Genomic DNA, 19,623 nt, shown 5'->3' on the forward strand with positions numbered 1-19,623 from the left:
CGTTTCGGACCCTGTTTCTTTTTCTCCCGGTTTTCTTATCACGCGTCCGAGGTCATTTAAGGATTTAACTGATTCGATTTCAGCCTCGGATAACCAATATTAATACATTTTTCACGATTATCCAAGATTCGACGAATGCTGGTTTATGACATACCGACACCCCCAATTGTCATCCGTTGCTACTCAAATTTTGCGTGACTGCTTTATCTGATCCGAGGAACTTTCTCCGCGATTTCCGGAGAATTTTGTTCTGGTACCCTGGAATCCCGAAAAACCGTCTATTATTCACTTAAATTTGAGCCGTTCGGGAGGTCGTACGGGACCCTGTTTCTTTTTCTCCCGGTTTTTACCATGCGTCCGAGGTCATTTCAGGAGTTAACCTATTCGATTTCAGCCTCGGATAACGAGTATTAATACATTTTTCACGATTATCCGAGGTTCGACTAATGCTGGTTTATGGCATATCGGCACCCCCAAATGTCTTCCGTTGCTACTCAAATTTTGCGTGACAGCTTTATCTTACCCGAGGAACTTTCTGCGCGATTTCCGGAGAATTTTTTTCCAGTACCCTGGAATCCCGAAAACACGTCCATTATACACTTCAATTTGAGCCGTTCAGGAGGTCGTACCAGACCCTGTTTTTTTTTATCCCGGTTTTTTATCACGCGTCCGAGGTCATTTCAGGAGTTAACCTATTCGATTTCAGCCTCAGATAACGGGTAGTAATACATTTTTCATGATTATCCGAGGTTCGACGAATGCTGGTTTATGGCATACCGACACTCCCAAATGTCTTCCGTTGCTACTCAAATTTTGCGTGGCCGCGTTATCTGACTCGAGTAAATTTTTGCGCGATTTCTAGAAAATTTTGTTCCGGTGCCCTGGAATCCCGAAAAACCGTGTTTTATACACTTCAATTTGAGCCGTTCGGGAGGTCGTCCTCTGACCCTGTTTCTTTTTCTCCCGGTTTTTTTATCACGCGTCCGAGCTCATTTCAGGAGTTAACCTATTCGATTTCAGCCTCGGATAACGAGTATTAATAAATTTTTCACGATTATCCGAGGTTCGCTGGTTTATGGCATACCAACACCCCCAAATGTCTTCCGTCGCTAATCAAATTTTGCGTGACCGCATTATCTGACTCGAGTAACTTTCTGCGCGATTCCCGGAGAATTTTGTTCGGGTACCCTGGAATCCTGGAAAACCGTGTATTATACACCTCAATTTGAGCCGTTCGGGAGGTCGTACCGGACCCTGTTTCTTTTTCTCCCGGTTTTTTTTATCACGCATCCGAGGTCATTTTAGGAGTTAACCTATTCAATTTCAGCCTCGGATAACAAGTATTTCTACATTTTTCACGATTACCGAGGTTCGACGAATGCTGGTTTATGGCATACCGACACCCCCAAATGTCTTCCGTTGCTACTCGAATTTTGCGTGGCCGCTTTATCTGACTCGACTAACTTTCTGCGCTATTTCCGGATAATTTTTGTTCCGGTACCCTGGAATCCCAAAAAAACCGTGTGTTATACACTTCAATTTGAGCCGTTCGGGAGGTCGTATTGGACCGTGTTTCCTTTTCTCCCGTTTTTTTTTATCAAGCGTTCGAGGTCATTTAAGGATTTAACTGATTCGATTTCAGCCTCAGATAACGAGTATTAATACATTTTTCACGATTATCCGAGGTTCGACGAATGCTGGTTTATGGCATACCGGCGCCCCCAAATCTCTTCCGTTGCTACTCAAATTTTGCGTGACCGCTTTATCTGATCCGAGGAACTTTCTCCGCGATTTCCCGAGAATTTTATTCCGGTACCCTGGAATCCCGAAAAACCGTGTATTATACACTTCAATTTGAGCCGTTCGGGAGGTCGTATCGGACCCTGTTTCTTTTTCTCCCGGTTTTTTCATCACGTGTCCGAGGTCATTTAAGGATTTAATTGATTCGATTTCAGCCTCGGATAACGAGTATTAATACATTCTTCACGATTATCCGATGTTCGACGAATGCTGGTTTATGGCATACCGACACCCCCAAATGTCTTCCGTTGCTACTCGAATTATGCGTGGCCGTTTTATCTAACCCGAGGAAATTTCTGCGCGATTTCCAGAGAATTTTGTTCCGGTACCCTGGAATTCCGAAAAACCGTGTATTTTACACTACAATTTGAGCCGTTCTGGAGGTCGTACCGGACCCTGTTTCTTTTTCTCCCGGTTTTTTTTCACGCGTTCGACGTCATTTCGGGAGTTAACCTATTCGATTTCAGCCTCGGATAACGAGTATTAATATATTTTTCACGATTATCCGAGGTTCGACGAATGCTGATTTATGGCATACCAGCACCCTCAAATGTCTTCCGTTGCTACTCAAATTTTACGTGGCCGCTTTATCTGACCCGAAGAACTTTCTGCGCGATTTCCGGAGAATTTTGTTCGGGTACCCTGGAATCCCGAAAAACCTTGTATTATACGCTTCAATTTGAGTCGTTCGAGAGGTCGTACAAGACCCTGTTTCTTTTTCTCCCAGTTTTTTTTATCACGCGTCCGAGGTCAGTTCAGGAGTTAACCGATTCGATTTCAGCCTCGGATAACGAGTATTAATACATTTTTCACGATTATCCGAGGTTCGACGAATGCTGGTTTATGGCATACCGGCACCCCAAAATGTCTTCCGTTGCTACTCAAATTTTGCGTGGCCGTTTTATCTGACCCGAGGAATTTTCTGCGCGATTTATGGAGAATTTTGTTCGGGTACCCTGGAATCCCGAAAAACCGTGTATTATACAGTTCAATTTGAGCCGTTCAGGAGGTCGTACCGGACCCTGATTCTTTTTCTCCCGTTTTTTTATCACGCGTCCGAGGTCATTTCAGGAGTTAACCTATTCGATTTCAGCATCGGATAACGAGTATTAATACATTTTTCACGATTATCCGAGGTTCAACGAATGCTGGTTTATGGCATACCGGCACCCCCAAATGTCTTCCGTTGCTACTCAAATTTTGCGTGGCCGCTTTATCTGACCCGAGGAACTTTCTGCGCGATTTCCGGAAAATTTTGTTCCGGTACCCTGGAATTCCGAAAAACCGTGTATTTTACACTTCAATTTGAGCCGTTCCGGAGGTCGTACCGGACCTTGTTTCTTTTTCTCCCGGTTTTTTTATCACGCGTCCGAGGTCAGGGGAAGTTAGGTGTCTAGATGAGGCTCGGGATCAGTCTGTTAGGCTCCCCTCTGTAAGTGTGAGTCCAAGCAAACTCTTGACTTCGATCCCTGACGGATCACATTACTTTTCCTCCCGGTTTTTCTACCACGTGTCTGAGGTTTTTCCAGGAGTTAACCTACTCAATTTCAGCCCCAAATAACGAGTATTAATCCATTTCTCACGATTACCCAAGGTTCAATGAATGCTGATTTATCGTATACCGGCATCCACAAAGTCCTTCGTTGGTGCTAAAATTTTAAATGGATGTTTGACCTGATCCGAGGAACCTTTTGTGTTATTTTCGGAGAATTTGTTTTCGAGACCCTGTAATCTCGAAAATTATGTATTATACATTTCAATTTGAGCCGTTCGGAAGGTCGTGTCGGATCACATTTGTTTTCCTCCCGAGTTTTCAACCACGTATCCGGGGTAAGTCCAGGAGTTAAATTCGATTTCAGCCCCAAATAAAGAGTATTAATGCATTTTTCACGATTGTCCGAGGTTCGACGAATGCTGGTTTACCGCATACCGGCACCCCCAAATGTCCTCTGTTACTCCTCAAATTTTGTGTTGCCACTATTAAATAAAGAGTAACGTTCTTTTTTATTTTCGGAGAATTTTGTTACGGGACCTAGTAATCTCGAAAACCGTGTATTATACACTTCAATTTGAGCCGTTCAGAAGGTCGTATCGGGTCACATTTCTTTCCCTCCCGGTTTTCTACCACATGTTTATGGTCATTCCAGGACTTAACCTACTCGATTTCGGTCCCAAATAACGAGTATTAATCCATTTTTCACGATTACCCCAGGTTCAATGAATGCTGGTTTATCGCATACCGGCATCCATAAATGTCCTCCGTTGGTGCTGAAATTTTGCATGGCCGTTTGACCTGATCTGAGGAACCTTTTGCGTGATTTTCGGAGAATTTGTTTCCGGCAACCTTTAATCTCGAAAACCGTGTATTATACATTTCAATTTAAGCCATTCGAGAGGTCGTACCGGATCACATTTCTTTTCCTCCCGGTTTTACTACCACGAGTCCGATGTAAATTCAGGAGTTAACCTACTCGGTTTCAGCTCCAAATCACGTGTATTAATCCAATTATCCGAGGTTCGACGAATGTTGTTTTATCGCATACCGACATATAGAAATGTCGTTCGTTGCTCCTCAAATTTTGTGTGGCCTCTTTACCTGATTTGAGGAACCTTTTCTGTGATTTCCGGAGATTTGGTTCCGGGATCCTGTAATCTCGAAAACCGTGTATTATATACTTCAAATTGAGCCGTTCGGGAGGTCGTACCAGACACATTTCTTTTCCTTCCGGTTTTTCAATCACGTGTCCGAGGTAATTCCAGGAGTCATATTTTTGCTCCGGAACCCTGTCATCCCGAAAACCGTGTATTTTACACTTCAATTTGAGCTGTTCGGGAGGTCATATCATACACTGTTTCTTTTTCTCATGGTTTCTTCTACGTGTCCGTGATTACTCTAGGAGTTACCCAATTAAGTTTTATCCTCAAATACCAAGTATTAATCCATTTTTTTCATGATTATCCGATTTTTACTTAAGCCTTGTTTATCGTATACCGGCATCCTCAAATGTTCTTTGTTGCACCTCAAAAATTTTGTGGCTGCTTTATCTGGCATGAGTTACCCTGTGTTCGATTTCTGGACATTTTTGCTTCGGGACTCTGTAAACCCAGAAACCGTGTATTTTACACTTCAATTTGAGCTATTCTGAAGGTTGTATCGGAACAGGTTTCTTTTTCTCTCGGTTTTTCTTCCACGTGTCCGAGATTATTTCAAGAGTTACCCTATTAAGTTTAGCTCCAAATAACAAGTATTAATCCATTTTTTTCATGATTATTCGAATTTCACTCAAGCCTCGTTTATCGCATACCGACACTCTCAAATGTTCTCTATTGCTTCTCAAAATTTTTGTAGCCGCTTTATCTGGAATGAGTAATCCTCGGTGCGATTTTTGGATATTTTTGCTCTGGGACCCAGTCATCCCGAAAATCGTGTATTTTACACTTCAATTTGAGCTTTTCGGGAGGTCATATCATACCATGTTTTTTTCTCCCTGTTTTTCTTCCACGTGTCCGGGATTACTCTAGGAGTTACTCTATTAAGTTTTATCCCTAAATACCAAGTATTAATCCATTTTTTCCATGATTATCCGAATTTCATTCAAGGTTGGTTTATCGCATATCGGCACCCTCAAATGTTCTTTGTTCCTCCTCAAAATTTTTGTGGCCGCTTTATCTGGCATGAGTAACCTTCTATGCGATTTCTGGACATTTTTGCTTCGGGGATCCGTAAACCCGCAAACCGTGTATTTTTTACACTTCAATTTGAGCTGTTCTGGAGGTCGTATAGGAACAGGCTTACTTCCACGTGACCAGATTTACTTCAGGAGTTACCCTATTAAGCTTGAGCCCCAAATGAGCAAGGATCCTCTCCATTTTCTCAACATAAATGGAGATCCATTACTTTTCAATAGCCCGAATCCAATTCCTGATAGATCGGGTGGTTGTAAATGTACTTGAGTAGAAAAAGGTAAATGAATGAAAATGAGATATCTATAATATGATGTATGTGTATTGGAGTGGAAATGGAGAGGATCCAGATTCTAATTCGAAAGACCAATTCAGGATGGATGGCAGTTGGCAGCCTTCTCGTTGTTTGTAGACTGATCCTGTTGTGGGCTACACATTCAAACAAGTCCAGGCCTCCAATAAGCAAAAGCTTCAATACTTGCATTATATCATAGCAACTGCCTAATATGCTTGTAACACAATAACTTGGTATACCAGGGTCACTGCTACAAACAACATAGCCATATGATTTTGCATATAAACCGTCACAAGACTCAAGAAGCAGTAGTGCAGTTTAAGTACAATCACTGTTCAGCAAATCAAACCTTATTCTTTCTCCTTGTGGATTTAAGTTTGCTTCTTTTACCCTTAATTACTATTACAGGGATAATAAGTACCTCATCCTTTTCAGCCAGTGGTAAGAACAGCACGATTAATACCAATTGCACAAAACTGACCATGGTAAGATGATCGGAAGAGGACAATGTGTTACTACGTCGTATGATCTTCAATATAAATCTATTATCGTCTTCCTCACCTTTTCAGAGGAGCTGTTCCATGGATACCCAACCTAGGATGCACGGGGTTGTTGATGTACGTGTCACCAGATGTACTGTTTGGGCTCCCAGAGCTGTTTATCATATTTGATGGCCCAACATCAAAGCATTTTACAGAGAAAGTACATGGATCTTGCACATACGGTAGAGGCCCAATAAGAGCCGGACTTTGAGAGGAGTGATGCTCCCAAGTTACGTCATGCTTGGAAGAGGTTTCAGAGTTCGGGTTCACATTTTGAGCTGCGGGGACCAGTGAAGGATCATCTTCCTCGTTGTTGACTACCATTAAGTCCTTACCCATCAACCTAAGAATTGGAGCAGGAGTTGAAGAATCAGAGTCCCCAATTCTTAGGGATTGAACAGACGTGATATTCTGATGTGAGGTATGACCAGAATCGACTACTTTCTCTGACTCTATACTCCGACAAATTGTGTCATCTTGACCATATGGCCATTTAGTCAAACTTGAATAGGTGTACTTTTCTCCAGGGAAGGCCACCAAAGATGACATTTTCTGCACCAGAAGTTCAGATTCTTGGATATTCATAGCAGCACTCCAAGGAATCGCTTCCTTCCGTGAACAGCAGCATTGCTGGCTTCTGCCCTGGCCTTCTTTTAAATCATTAACAATAGAAGCAACTCTTTCAGTTTTGACAGCTGTGGATTTTGAAAATACCGTCGAAGTATCCAATGGTGAACTAGCACCGAACCATCCTTGATAAACATGATCATTTGTGACACCCAGGTTGAAAATAGAGGATGCTGCCGAAAAAAGAGAATCTGATGAATCCCCATTAACCACATTGTCTCCATCTCCAAAAGAATGTTCCAAGGCTGATGAGCTCGTTTGCAGATCTTCAGAGCCCATATCGCTGAAACTAGGTAAATCAGATCCTGGTGGTCCGGGTATGAGTATTGGGTCAATTTCCATTAAATTGAAATTGCCATTTCCCATCTTCAGCTCTGATCTTTCAGTGGCAGATACATCTCTATACAACATCTGCTCCTCCACCAGATCATGTTGAGGAAGATAACCCTTTGACCCATCCTGGGATAACGGACTCTGAAATTTGTTTGTACACTGCATTGTGCTAGAGAGAAGCGTAGACACATCAGCAACCTTCTGCAACTCAGGATCAAAAGACGGGTTTAAACTGATATCAGTTTCTTCAAAAGCCAAACTAGTAGATAAATCAGGATCATCAATATCCTTTTCCCCATGCCCTGTTTCAGCAGATCCAGCAAAACCATAATTACATTGGGCGCCACCACCACACTCACTAAACCTATTTGTGTCTCTTAAACCACTCTGACTACAACCTTGCACGGCACCAGATTGATCTCCAGTGTCATTTGACCGTGCATCAGTCTCTGAATTGCAGGATCTCATCTCATCAAATGAGTTGGTCCGGCAACTATGTAATATTTTACAGCTTCCAGCAGTAAGTACGGCATCGGACTGAATCTCAATTTCTCTTTCAAGTGAACGCACTGGAGTTGATCCAGACTCCAAAGACTTCCATACACAATTTTTGGTGCTTTCCCCATTGAAGCCAGGATCCCGAAACTTCAAGGGTACCAGGATCGTCTGTTTGTTGTCTTGGATTTTGTTTTTTAGTGGACTATGCATTGTCTTTCCACAAGAAGAACCCGAACTCCTGTGCTCTGCTCTCATGCTTTGCTGGATGGAACACAGAGGTTTCTTTGGGAAATGTGGAAGCTTTTTAGCAAATTTTCTCCCGGTGACTTTGTGATCGCTCCTCATCCGCAAGTCATACCTGCAGACTGTGGTAGTAGCTTCAGGGTCATTTTTCTTTGCAAAGGAGGATGTACATCCACCTGAAGAGTCAGGAACTATTTGATTCCTCTGCTCTTGAGCTTCGAGTCCATTACCAAGTGAGCCAGTTGGTTGCTGCTTCATGTGGCTTTCATGACCTGCACATGTAGCCTTTTCAGCCGCACAAGCCTGTGGATGATGAACATGTATTAGGTTATACACTTCAATTAAACCACAAATATTCATCTGGAACACGTAGTTGCAGCAGCTGATTTAAAAAAAAAAAAAAAAAAAAAAAAAAAAAAGGTAAAACTTCTAAATGTAACGAAAATAACACTTAGAGCATGTTCTCTGAAACTTCTTTCGCTCAAAAAAGTTCAGAGAATTCCATTATTGTTTAGAACGTTAGAAAAAATATGTTTATGTGAAATGAGTTCAGCTTAATAAAATTGAAAAAAAAGGCCCTTAGAAATGCTGGAAGAACATTGGACAAAATTCTAGCATACCTCAGTAAGACAAACCAAGTCATACGAGGGACTTTTAAAGTAAAAAAAAACAACCTGACAAGCACAATTTTGAAGAGCAACAGAGTCCCACATCACATTGGACGAACATTAAATAATTTAAGAACATTTCTGTTGCTCCCTTTACTATATTACCATTTTAAAGAGCAACAGAGTTCCACTCACGTTGGACAAACATGAATAATTTAAGAGCATATAGCTCTCTTCACAATATCACCATATTTAACCTAAGCTGCCAAGGCAGACATGACGATTTCAATATAAATATAAGCAAACACACGAAAAAAAAGTAAAAAGAAGAAAGATGCAGATCATAAGAACAATCTTGAGCGTACTTTAGCAGAGTATTCCTTGACCTTAAGAGACAAGAGGTGTTTTTTCTGGCGTGTGACTCTAAGATACTTCAAATGTTTCACAAGACGCCTCTTCCTACTTGCAGAAAACAAATTAGATCTCTTGCCCCTTCTAGATTGCTTCCTCACTTTTGGATCCTTTCTAGGCTTAGGAAATGATGATGGCACTGTTTCATTGAACTTTGAAAGGATACGGATTTTTCTGCCACTGGAGTCAATATAAACGGAATCATCATCAAAATTATTAACAGTATATCTTGAAGATACTCTATGATTACTCCCTTCAATGCGCAATCCAGTATCTTCAGAAGTAGTGTCTAGATTTATAGCCCAGTTAGAGCCATTTCTCCTGTCCAAATCTTCTAAGGTGCACTGTGGGGCTGTTGCGCAGATGTCAACCATTGATCTCATTTTTCTTGGCTTTATTCTAGGGTTAACTAGCTTGGAATTATTCATCCAGTTTGGACTAGATTGAGAAGAAAGGCACTGATCAATATGGGCATTTAAAGTAGTATTTGAAGATGATGAAAAAATTTCACAAACAGGGCAGATTTTAGTAGCCGTTGCTTCTGAAGGAGCCGTGCAAGCAGAAGTAATATCTTCAGGTGTAGCCCGCCTACTGTTCACTGGTAATTTCAATGCCGTTCTACGCTTCTTGTCAAATACTTGTGAGACTGAACTCTTAGTCTTGTTGGCAGCAGAAGCTGCAGCTTCATTTTCATCAGAGACAACCTCAGACAATGGAAGGTTGCTTGTGGAGACCGACCCCACCTCAGATTGACAAAGGACAGGAGTTGTCTGGAATGCCAAGTCTTTTTCTCGCACAGATGGAAAAGAATCCAGATCTCTGAAACCTTCGGCAAACTCCTGATTCCAGCAACGATTAATGGCAGTGTCTCGTACCAGATGAATTTTCATCACTGAAGGCCTCTCATTAAGATTGCTTTCTTCACTGGAAATGCTCTTCTCAACCAAACATCTTTTCACTGAGTTATCTCTAAAAGAATCCACAGGCTGGAAAGGAGGCAATACATTCTTTACGCCATGTTTCAGACAAAGCTGCAAATTCTTCTCAGAAAAGGGCCAATTAGTGCTGATATCCTTGTTCCGGGCAGAAAAGACATAATCTCTGCAGACAGAAACAATGACATTCCTCAACTAATCAAGATCAGTTTACTAGCAATCATAATCACAGAACACTGAATCATCACCAAGTGGTTAAGTTGTACATTTATCGAGTCTTTTTCTAAAATAATGCTTAAAAATAAAAATAAAAATAAAAATTATTATTTTGGTTTGGAATCAAAACTAATTGTCAAGTTGGTGTCCATGTAGGTATGGGAAAACCAAACCTAAGACCCATACCCCAATACACTTACCAGTCACCAATAAACACCTTTAGTCCTTCCTTGACCACCACACTATCACCCTATCGTCAGCCACCTCACCATGTAATCCATGAACTACCATCGCCTCTGCTCACTCCCACGACCACCACCCACAGCATCCAATCTGCTTACATGGACACCCCCACTACCCACCGTCTGCAGCATGACTGCATGACCCACCGCAGATCCACCAGACTAAGCCCCGACACCACGTCGACTGAAATGACCACCACCAACAGCCAACTCAAAAACATTCGAAAAATCAGTCCATACCACCACCACCCATCCACCCACAATGCAACCCACTCCATCACCAACAAGCCACCACCAAGCTTGATAAATGTCATGATTTTGATGATTATGGGATGATTAAACAACTCAGCCATCCAATGAAGTGCACAACAACAAGGATAACGATCACCATGACAATTGACAACCATATTTGTCAATTCCAGAAAAGGCAAGGTCGATCAAACGCCGAGGGGTCACTAAAATATACACAATTTACCATTGAATTGAAAAAGCAAGACCAAAAGATGAACATGAACCCAGCTAAACATAAACGTAATTTTCTTATACCATGTCGAGAACGATGGTGGTGGAGAGGGAGGCCGTAGGGCATGTCGCCGGAATAAGGCAGCTCCTGTGATGGGTCTGGGTGAGGTATGACGGTGGTTCATGGTTGGTGTGGTGTACTGTGCTGGTGGAGTAGTTGCAAATCTTGCAATGTAATAGTTGAATGGTGGGGTATAGGGTGAGGTGAGAGAAAAGAGGAGATTGATCATCAAAGTGTTGGGTAGGTCTAGGTTTGGGATATACCGAGCTTAGGTGGATACCAACTTTCAAATAAGTTTTACTCCGAACCGAAACGATAATTTTTTTATTTTTAAACATCATTTCGAAAAAAAAGATTCACATTTGTCCAAGTAGTGGTATGGAGATGTATAAACATGTATAAACAGAATAAACCATCATCCATATTTGAAAGCCATGCGTTTGATATGGATGCTGGTCAATAGACTATGGATAAAAAGTGACCATTTTATTATAAAAGTGACCAAAAAACTAATAGTAAACTGGTGGTCACTTTAATAAAAAAAATGGTCACATTGTATCATAAAATGGTCACTTTTCCTCCATTGTAACTTAAGACCATCGCAAAGGAGACTTGTGAATGCTATTTGGTTGTTTCTCACACCAGAACTAAAAAAAACATTGGTGACACGTTTCCAGACCCACAATATGGTCCAGGACGTGATAGTTCAATGCAGGAGACTCAAGATGAAGTTCAACAAAAGACAGTTATATACATTCACACCTAGCAGAATGATTGAACAGTTTTAAGACAAACAAATATCCACCCTGACAAAAAGTCAAATCCGGTTATATATTAGGAATCGTGGCTGGCAGCATCTAATAGCGCAAGACAGATGTAACACGAGTGCGTTTGGAAGGTACCTTGGTAATTCCAGGCAGCATAACTAGTAACTACAATCTGCGTATCTGCCTGTCAGTGTGTTGTCAGGTCAAGTCTGTACATAGCCCCCACAATGCTAATTCTAAAACATAGCAATGACGGTAGCAATACCTAAACGGTCCTTCATACAAGCTCAATGTTTCCTGACTGGCGCTCTGCCAGCAGCTGATGAAGACAGTGGAATATGTTCCTCTGGATTGTGTTATACCTATCTTGTTATTGGCAGCATGACTTCCGTGCTTGCTGTATATATTTTCAACTGAATGATATTCTTTTAGGGAGGTCTCTTATCTCTTATAGCATACCAATGGTATTAAGCATGACACCCTCAAAAACCGCTGACAGAAGATGTCTACCTTCAAAACATTTTCTGAAAAAACCTTCCCCATTTTGTTGAAGTTTTTACTAAAGCCAAAAGCCGCTCCTTGCATTTGGCTCCAGATCACATTGATTTCTACTTCGTCCTATCTCTCACTGAATCATAATGAGAAAAACCTTCTCTAATCCAATGGGCGATCCCCAATAGAAAGGTCATCCTTCTATTCTATTATCAGAAAACTATGTTACAATGGGAATTAATTAATTTGAGACTTGATGGCTTCAAATGGAAGGAGTAACCATGTTCACTTGACCGTTAGCTAACAACATACCTTGAAAATCACAATGACCAGTAATATAACCTTTTGACATGAGTTGGTAGTCTTGGTACATACTAAGTGCCTTGCATTGTACGTAACTTAGCTGACTAATACAAGAAAAATAAGATAGAAAGGATAACGAAAGGAAACACAAAAAAAAGGAACTAGATTAAAAAATGGTCTTAATCTCAAAGTTAAAAAGGGTGTAGGGGAAGACAAGGAAACCAGAAAGTCCTCACCTGATGGAAAATTCAGGAAGGCGGTCACAATTATCCGCCTCAATTCTTGGTTGTATCACCATCAATTCTGCAGTTGGTAGGTTATTCGAGTTCTCTGGTTGCTGAGTTGATGACTCAAGCTCATCTTCAGAATTCATGATCCTGGCACTAGACTCCGATGTTGAGACACAGGTGGTATACATTCTGTCAGGCACGGTGTTAGTTGCATCCAAGGCACTCATTGTCCGCCCATTAGCTTCAGTAATATGAGGGGTCAGTCTTGGCCTCTTGTCAAGTTGAGAATAAGTGTTGAAGCTGCAGTGTTCCCTTTTACGAGCTTTACTCTTAATAATGTTGAGGGAATCAGTTTCATTTTTGTTCTGGAGTGCTTCTTGAAATGCATGTCTAGATTTATCTTCTTCTGCCAGGTGAGCTTCATTATTAGGGTTAAGAGCAGATTGGAGTAGTAGATCATTATCTTTAAAGTCGGCATGTTCTCTCTTCAAATGCTCAAGCTCGGCCTTAAGAGACTCGACTGTTTTGTGTAGAGAAGTACTAGTTTCCAGCATTCCCTTAGGTAAAGAGTCGTTAGCATCGCCAATATCTGAAGAAATAGACATGAGAGCTTCTTGAGGTTGGGAAGCATTCACCGTGAGCATTTCTTGTCGAATAACCACCCCAAGTGTGTCAACCATTTCAGGCAATTGGGGTGTGTTAGTTGTAGATAAAGTTGGGTTGAAATGTAAATTGAGAGGCTGCAATTGGTTTATGGAGGCATTGAAGAGGGCCTTGGGAAACTGCATTTCAAAAACAGTGTTGGGGTGGTGTTGGTGTTGGGGTGGGGGTGAGGGTGGTTGGTCAGGGTCAGGTTCAGGTAGTTGGTGGTAGGTAGAGTGAGGTGCAAGTGATGGTGCAGAAATATTGGAATGGGGTTGTTGGTTATTCGGTATTCGGGCAGAAAGGGCGGTGATATAATGACCTCTAGCAGTGTCGAGATATTGTTGAGTAGCAGCATTATGAAGAGTTAGAAATCTGTTGGTAATAGGGTGTTGAAAAGGGTTGGATGGATTTTGTTGAGGTTGTATTAGTTTCATTGCGACTTGACATAAGTCAGTAGAGTTTTGAGGTGGTCAAAGTAGTAGAGTCACATCTTCAAGTCTCTGTAGCAACAAATTAAAATAGATTAATTTGACATGTTGATGATGATGATGAGTAGAAGCAGAAGCAGAAGCAGGAGATAAATAAGAAAATAAAAAAGAAAAAGGGGAAAAAAAGAGAGAGTTGTGGTGAAAAAAGAGGAGTGGGGGGTAATGGAAGGGATAAGAAAAAGGAGAAACCTGAAAGGAAGGAAGACGATGATCGGAAAGGCAAGTAGAAGTAGAAGCCCAGGCGAGGTAGCATAATTAATTAATTAATTAATTAATTAATGGTAATGGAGAAAGGTGATTTTGAAGATGAAACCAAGAATATAAATATAAATATAAATATAAATATAAACTAATCTAGTCCGTAGACGGAGATGAATGATTGGAGAGATAAGAATGGTGTTTTAAAGTAGTAGTAAACATGGAGATTGATTCAAATTGAATCGATTTGATTTGGGGAAACAAGGTTTGATTTAAATTTAATGGGGGAAAATATTTAAGGAAGACGGAGATGAAGAGAGAGAGAGAAGAGTGGTTAATAATTACTTAAATCTTAATGGTGGATTGCTGTGTGACTGTGTGTTTTTTTTTCTTCAGTCAAACTTAAAATGTTAGACTGGAGAGGAAGGCCTCCTCCTCCTCCGCTCGGTATTTCACTATTATTATTCACTACTCTCATCTAAAACACTCTCTCTACTTACTTACTTGTGTAGTTGTGTGTGTCTACTTGCTCATGTCGGTAAATCATACAGTAAATCATATTTACTCTAATTTATTATTATTATTATTATTATTATTTATGCAAAATCCTTAGTATTACCAATCAAATGCTGCTCTTCCACCTCCCATCTTACTTACCTCCCTAACTACCAACTCTTGCCTGTGTAAAAACATTTCATTTCATTTCAAAAACACTTTCAAAGACCAAACCCCTCTCAAGTTTCAACTACCAATATCCGAATATTAAACATTTCACACATTATTATAACAATTAACCAACCAATACACTACTATCATATTCATAAACATCTTACATTACAACAACAACAACAACAACAACAATCATTCTTCTTCTCTTCAACCTAATTACATTTCAAATATACCATTATCAGATTCTAGTTTTTGTGCTTACCGCCGCATCCCTCGGGGATTATCAGATTCTAGTTTTTTAATTATGCTACCTATAACACCCCAATCAAATCCACGATACTGAAGCCACCTAATCACCCTCGCTTTACGCTTCTCATCACCTACATCATGGCTTCGTTCCCACTGCTTTGATGCTTGCACATACAGTTGCTGCAGCGAACAACTCGACAGCCTAACACTTGACCTTTCTTCACCTTCTTCACAATCCTCAAAAACTAACTTTACTGCTTTTTCCACATCGTCTTCGCTCACACCCTTCGTTGAAAGTGCCTGAATCCAACAACAAACATTCCTATCTTAGTCACTATGCAACAATGATTTAGATGACAAATTATTGGACAATACATGGTTTAGTATTCAATATTGTGGCACTAGTTGCCCGCCCATTCACTTCAAATACTTCATCCCTCACAATGCTAGACTTCCACTTGTGGATTGTAGACTGGATAAAACATAGTCCAGTCATTTCAATACTTTTTTGAATAGCAGTTTGGTTAAAAACCCAACTGCTAAAACCAACCAAGAGCTCCAGCCTCACATGAACGACAACTTGGAACAAACAAGTACTAGAGACAGAACAACGATCAACAAAGCAATAAGCAAAAGCAAACTACGTCATTTCCATCACATATTCCTTCCTCTTCATCAATGCCCATAACTGAACCATCCATACACTTTTTAGTCCTCCTTGCTCATGGTTTTTCAAAATTTGTTGCACCCTTCAAGTGTCTAATGGCTGTTCAGCAATCAAAACTGTCCTCATATCTGACTCTTGTACAGCTATCCTAGTAACATTGTCTCTATTTGTAAACCAAAGCGAATGGAAAAGAAAGGGAAAGAAGAAGATGTTGAGCAAACAAATCATCAAGAAAGAAAGGTTACTTGTTTGATTCGCCTTGGACCCCAACTTGAGGACTTCCATCTAGAATGAGAGAATGTTTCTGCATAAAGGCCATCATTGATCAGCCCCCTGCCAAAGCCAATAGCAAGACAGACAGTGAGATCTCGATACAAAGCAAGATCCAGTACTCATATCCACAATCATGTGAATTTGCTTCCGAATGCATTTTAAATTCCACAATACGTAGTGCAGACTGCAGCCAAAATTAATGACCAAGAACTTTCTCATAATATGAAGAAGTATATTACTTGCCCCAACTCGTTTATATTCTCCTCATTTTACTTCAGTGGTCAAACGATGTCGACTTTGAATGAGATTTTCTCACTGATTACCATATCTACAAGTCTACAACTTTCAAAACATAATACTAATATAAATCGATAAATCAAAGATTACAAATTTTAAATTCGAATATTTGACCTGTATATATATCTAGAGAAATTGATGAGCAAAGTTTGACAAAGGCTGACCAACAAAGCCAAATGGGGAAAATTAAATTGGAACAGGGGTAATAGAACTTAGGAGAACCTACGCAGGTAAAATCATGACCAACCTGTCCTGGAAATCACGCACAACTGCCTCAACAACAGTAAGAGGAAAAAGCTTGGCACCAAGTTTTTTTCGGAGCTCAACTGCAGTAAATGCCCTGCAAATAAAGGAAACATAATTCATCAAATGGAGTAGTTAAAGTATGATGAATATTTTGGATATAGGAGATTGGCAATTTGAAATGTGTGTCCGTTGGCCAACCTTCTTGCAAGCAATTGAACAGCCAACTTCTGAGCAGCTTGTCTAGTCTTGTCAGGTTTAGCTTTGAAATACGTATTGTTTGACTGTAGATCCTCGAATACTTCCTCAGGCGCTTCCATGCATTCTTCATCTACAAGCCCATCGCTACCCAACTCTTCATTCAATTTGGTACCCTCTCTTAGACCACCGGTCTTGTGTGCAACTACTTGACCCGTTTTGATGCAGTCAACAACCTGCTTGTGGCCTTTTATATGTTGTTCATCGATTAAGTCTTGTTTTTCATGGCCGTTCCAGTGGTTCAAAATTGGACCTTAGTGACATTAAAAATGACAAGTTCAGTATCCCAACAAGTAAAACAATAACAACATTAACCTAGTCCCGCAAAGGTGACCTGTAATTAAAAATGCATGATTGCATCGAGGATTGTGTAAAATGAGTGCTACTGAGCAATAGAAAGAAAAGAGGGTAGTTTGATGAGCCCATTTTTGTGATATTCCGTCATAATCAAAAACCTAATAATAGTATGGATTTGGCAGCACAGGGAAAAAATAAAACATTCCAACAAGTTAGAAGATGAACAAAGGCAAAGGTGGATACTGCCTTGGTAGTAGCAGTAGTGTATTTAGAATTGAAGGACGTAAATGTCAGCTTACCCTTGGTTTTCAGCATCTTTCCCTCAGTACTACTATCTACAGGAAGACCTTGAAAAGTGTTGGGTCTCAATACAGTGGAATGAGAGATGGAGGGAATCTCGTGTTGAAGAGAAATGTGTGGGGCTGAAGAAGTGGATTGTTTATTATCAACATCTTGACGTCTCTTAGAAATATATCTAACAGGTAATCCAGAAGCATCCGCGGTGTGTGAAAAACATCTAACACCATTCCTCCTCAACCTATAATATATAGTATATATGATTCAACAATATCCTAAATTAAGAGGGTCTTAATAAACAAGGAAAGGTGAAACATTGTAAGCAGTTTCCGTAGTATACAGTCAAAATCAGAAATTCAATCAATCAATCAATCAATCATAAATAAATAAATAAATAAATAAATAAAAGGAGAATAGTAGTGGTGGTACGTACAATTGAGGGTGGAAAATGCGATGGTTGGCAAAATGATTAAAGGAAAGGAGTCTCAATAAATTGGAAGTCGACATTCTTCTTCAACTCAACTCTGTCTCTAGGGTTTCCTCTTTTCAATTTTCCCCTCTTTTTAATCTCGCGCTCTCTTTGCTTGGTTTATACAGTACAATAAAGTTAGTTATTGAATGTTTGTTTTGACGACATCCGAATACTTGTTGCCAACAACGTGATTGATTACATTACATTACAAGATAAATATTTGTCCCACTAGGGGCCATAATGAGACGAGACAATAAGTATTTGCTAAGATATATATACTCAAGTTGAGTCGTGAATAAATTTGTAAATTGTTGCGTCAATATATACCGCTTTCACAACTTGTAAATGATAGTTTTTACAAGTAGAAAATCCCAATAAAAAAACAATGATGATATGATTTACTAATACGAAGTATCACAATCCTACAGTAAATAACAAATTAACAATCCCTAATGAGTAATGATTCACCTAGGATAGGAAGGAGAGTATGATAAGACTTCAGAGTCTCATGTCTCATCCACCTTGACAGCAAATACAAAATGGCAGCAACCACCCACCACCGCACTCTCATCATCCTCATCCTCACCCTCACCCTCCTTCATACTATTGTTGTCTTCGTCTAGTAAGCTGTGTAATGACCCTGGTTTGAAAATGAACAGTCCATGGGCTGACCCGTTATTGTTAAACAACCAATCATGCACATCCCAGAATATTTGGATAGGTACATTGTTAACCAGTACTGTCTCGTTTCCTCTGAACATCCAGTTTAGGTTCATTACGCGTACCACCACCCGCCCATCTATGCTTACTCTTAACTCTTCCTCACCATGCTTCAACTGTCGGTTCTCTATTGTAACATCGTGCTCTTTTGGCCCCTCACCAAGTAACACCTTCGTCTCAAACCTATTTTTCCCATATAAGATCTCCTCTTTATGTAACAATGTGGGACATACCTGTATACACACATGTCAACACATAAACCATCATGTAAAAATACACATTTGTAATGATAAACATTCTGTAAAAACTCCTACCTGAGTTGGTCTGGACAAGGTTCTCTTAAATGCATCAGCTTTTAAGTCGCCCAATAACAGCACCATTTGTTTGTCACACACAATCGCAACATAATAATCTGAGCACGGCTCTGGGTTGCCACAGAATTTTGCACCTCGAAAATCCCAATAAATGTCTACTCTCACATCATCATCAACATTGAGAGATTTGAGGCCTTTCCTGCTCCACAACTGAGAAGCATGAAAATCAACTTCGCACGTTTGGTGGTCTTCGTTGTACATATTTTCAATGGTAATGGCGAGGGAATGACTTGTGGAAGCTTTGTACCACGTTATTACTAGGTTTCGCGTTGAGGCTTCAAGGACTGCTTGATATGTGCAGGTGACTGAGCTCTCCGTCTGTAAACTTGGGTTGTTCTCATTTAATTTCATTGTAGTAGCCTCTTCTTCAAGGCTCGGATGTGCTAGAGAAGATTGCATACAAGACATTTGTGTATGACCGACCACATCCAATCTATACACCAACAACCCTAAACAAATCTATTATAATATCGTTAGTACAATAAGGAATGAATAGCATCAATAAGCTCGACATTATCGTTCTTTAATCTGGTGTAATCGAAGGGATGACAGCGACGGTGTAAAATTTCTAGGTCCATTACACAGGTGAAAGATGAGATCGGAGGGTCGAGATGAAATGAATCATTAGGTTGGATGGAGTTGGAATTGTGAGCATCCAAAAACAATTGAGATGCTCAGGAGAGGAATTGAGAGATCCTTTGAAATGTTATCTGTCAAGTTTCAATTG

General features: G+C 40.3%; 3 protein-coding genes across 5 annotated transcripts; all 3 read right to left on the reverse strand.

The window, feature by feature from the left end:
• Positions 1–5,920: 5,920 nt before the first annotated feature.
• Positions 5,921–14,604, reverse strand: LOC141619747 (uncharacterized). 3 transcript variants are annotated; one of them, XM_074436763.1, is made up of 4 exons: positions 14,072–14,604; positions 12,756–13,894; positions 8,996–10,142; positions 5,921–8,325 (listed from the first exon to the last, which is right to left on the reverse strand). In XM_074436763.1, exons 2-4 carry the CDS (start codon positions 13,826–13,828, stop codon positions 6,337–6,339), a joined length of 4,209 nt encoding a protein of 1,402 aa, XP_074292864.1. In that variant the 5' UTR covers positions 13,829–13,894; positions 14,072–14,604; the 3' UTR covers positions 5,921–6,336. The 3 variants fall into 3 exon arrangements, with proteins under 3 accessions (XP_074292864.1, XP_074292866.1, XP_074292865.1); XM_074436765.1 differs by having other exon boundaries at positions 9,017–10,142; positions 14,072–14,537; XM_074436764.1 differs by lacking the exon at positions 14,072–14,604 and having other exon boundaries at positions 12,756–13,911.
• Positions 14,605–14,837: 233 nt separating this feature from the next.
• On the reverse strand, positions 14,838–18,057 carry LOC141619748 (uncharacterized). Its single transcript, XM_074436766.1, has 6 exons — positions 17,764–18,057; positions 17,333–17,571; positions 16,680–16,989; positions 16,483–16,575; positions 15,911–15,998; positions 14,838–15,298 (listed from the first exon to the last, which is right to left on the reverse strand). The coding sequence occupies exons 1-6, from the start codon at positions 17,835–17,837 to the stop codon at positions 15,008–15,010; spliced, it is 1,095 nt and encodes a 364-aa protein (XP_074292867.1). The 5' UTR covers positions 17,838–18,057; the 3' UTR covers positions 14,838–15,007.
• Positions 18,058–18,102: 45 nt separating this feature from the next.
• On the reverse strand, positions 18,103–19,621 carry LOC141619749 (uncharacterized). The gene is made up of 2 exons (XM_074436767.1): positions 18,837–19,621; positions 18,103–18,755 (listed from the first exon to the last, which is right to left on the reverse strand). Exons 1-2 carry the CDS (start codon positions 19,302–19,304, stop codon positions 18,309–18,311), a joined length of 915 nt encoding a protein of 304 aa, XP_074292868.1. The 5' UTR covers positions 19,305–19,621; the 3' UTR covers positions 18,103–18,308.
• Between the last annotated feature and the right edge of the window lie 2 nt (positions 19,622–19,623).

Source organism: Silene latifolia, chromosome X (assembly GCF_048544455.1).
Source record: "Silene latifolia isolate original U9 population chromosome X, ASM4854445v1, whole genome shotgun sequence".
Taxonomy (NCBI): Eukaryota; Viridiplantae; Streptophyta; class Magnoliopsida; order Caryophyllales; family Caryophyllaceae; genus Silene; species Silene latifolia.

Bases quoted from the DNA above. Each gene is read 5' to 3' on its own strand.
- LOC141619748 (XM_074436766.1), bottom strand. From the start codon at position 17,837: ATGTCGACTTCCAATTTATTGAGACTCCTTTCCTTTAATCATTTTGCC. The intron at 16,990-17,332 runs GTAAGCTGACAT...AATGTCACTAAG, and splicing joins AAAGATGCTGAAAACCAAGG to GTCCAATTTTGAACCACTGG. The intron at 15,299-15,910 runs GTAACCTTTCTT...TGTTGGATTCAG, and splicing joins GTCCAAGGCGAATCAAACAA to GCACTTTCAACGAAGGGTGT.
- LOC141619747 (XM_074436763.1), bottom strand. From the start codon at position 13,828: ATGAAACTAATACAACCTCAACAAAATCCATCCAACCCTTTTCAACAC. The intron at 10,143-12,755 runs GTGAGGACTTTC...TTCTGTCTGCAG, and splicing joins CTTCCTGAATTTTCCATCAG to AGATTATGTCTTTTCTGCCC. The intron at 8,326-8,995 runs GTACGCTCAAGA...CATCATCCACAG, and splicing joins TCAAGGAATACTCTGCTAAA to GCTTGTGCGGCTGAAAAGGC.
- LOC141619749 (XM_074436767.1), bottom strand. From the start codon at position 19,304: ATGTCTTGTATGCAATCTTCTCTAGCACATCCGAGCCTTGAAGAAGAG. The intron at 18,756-18,836 runs GTAGGAGTTTTT...GTGTGTATACAG, and splicing joins CCTTGTCCAGACCAACTCAG to GTATGTCCCACATTGTTACA.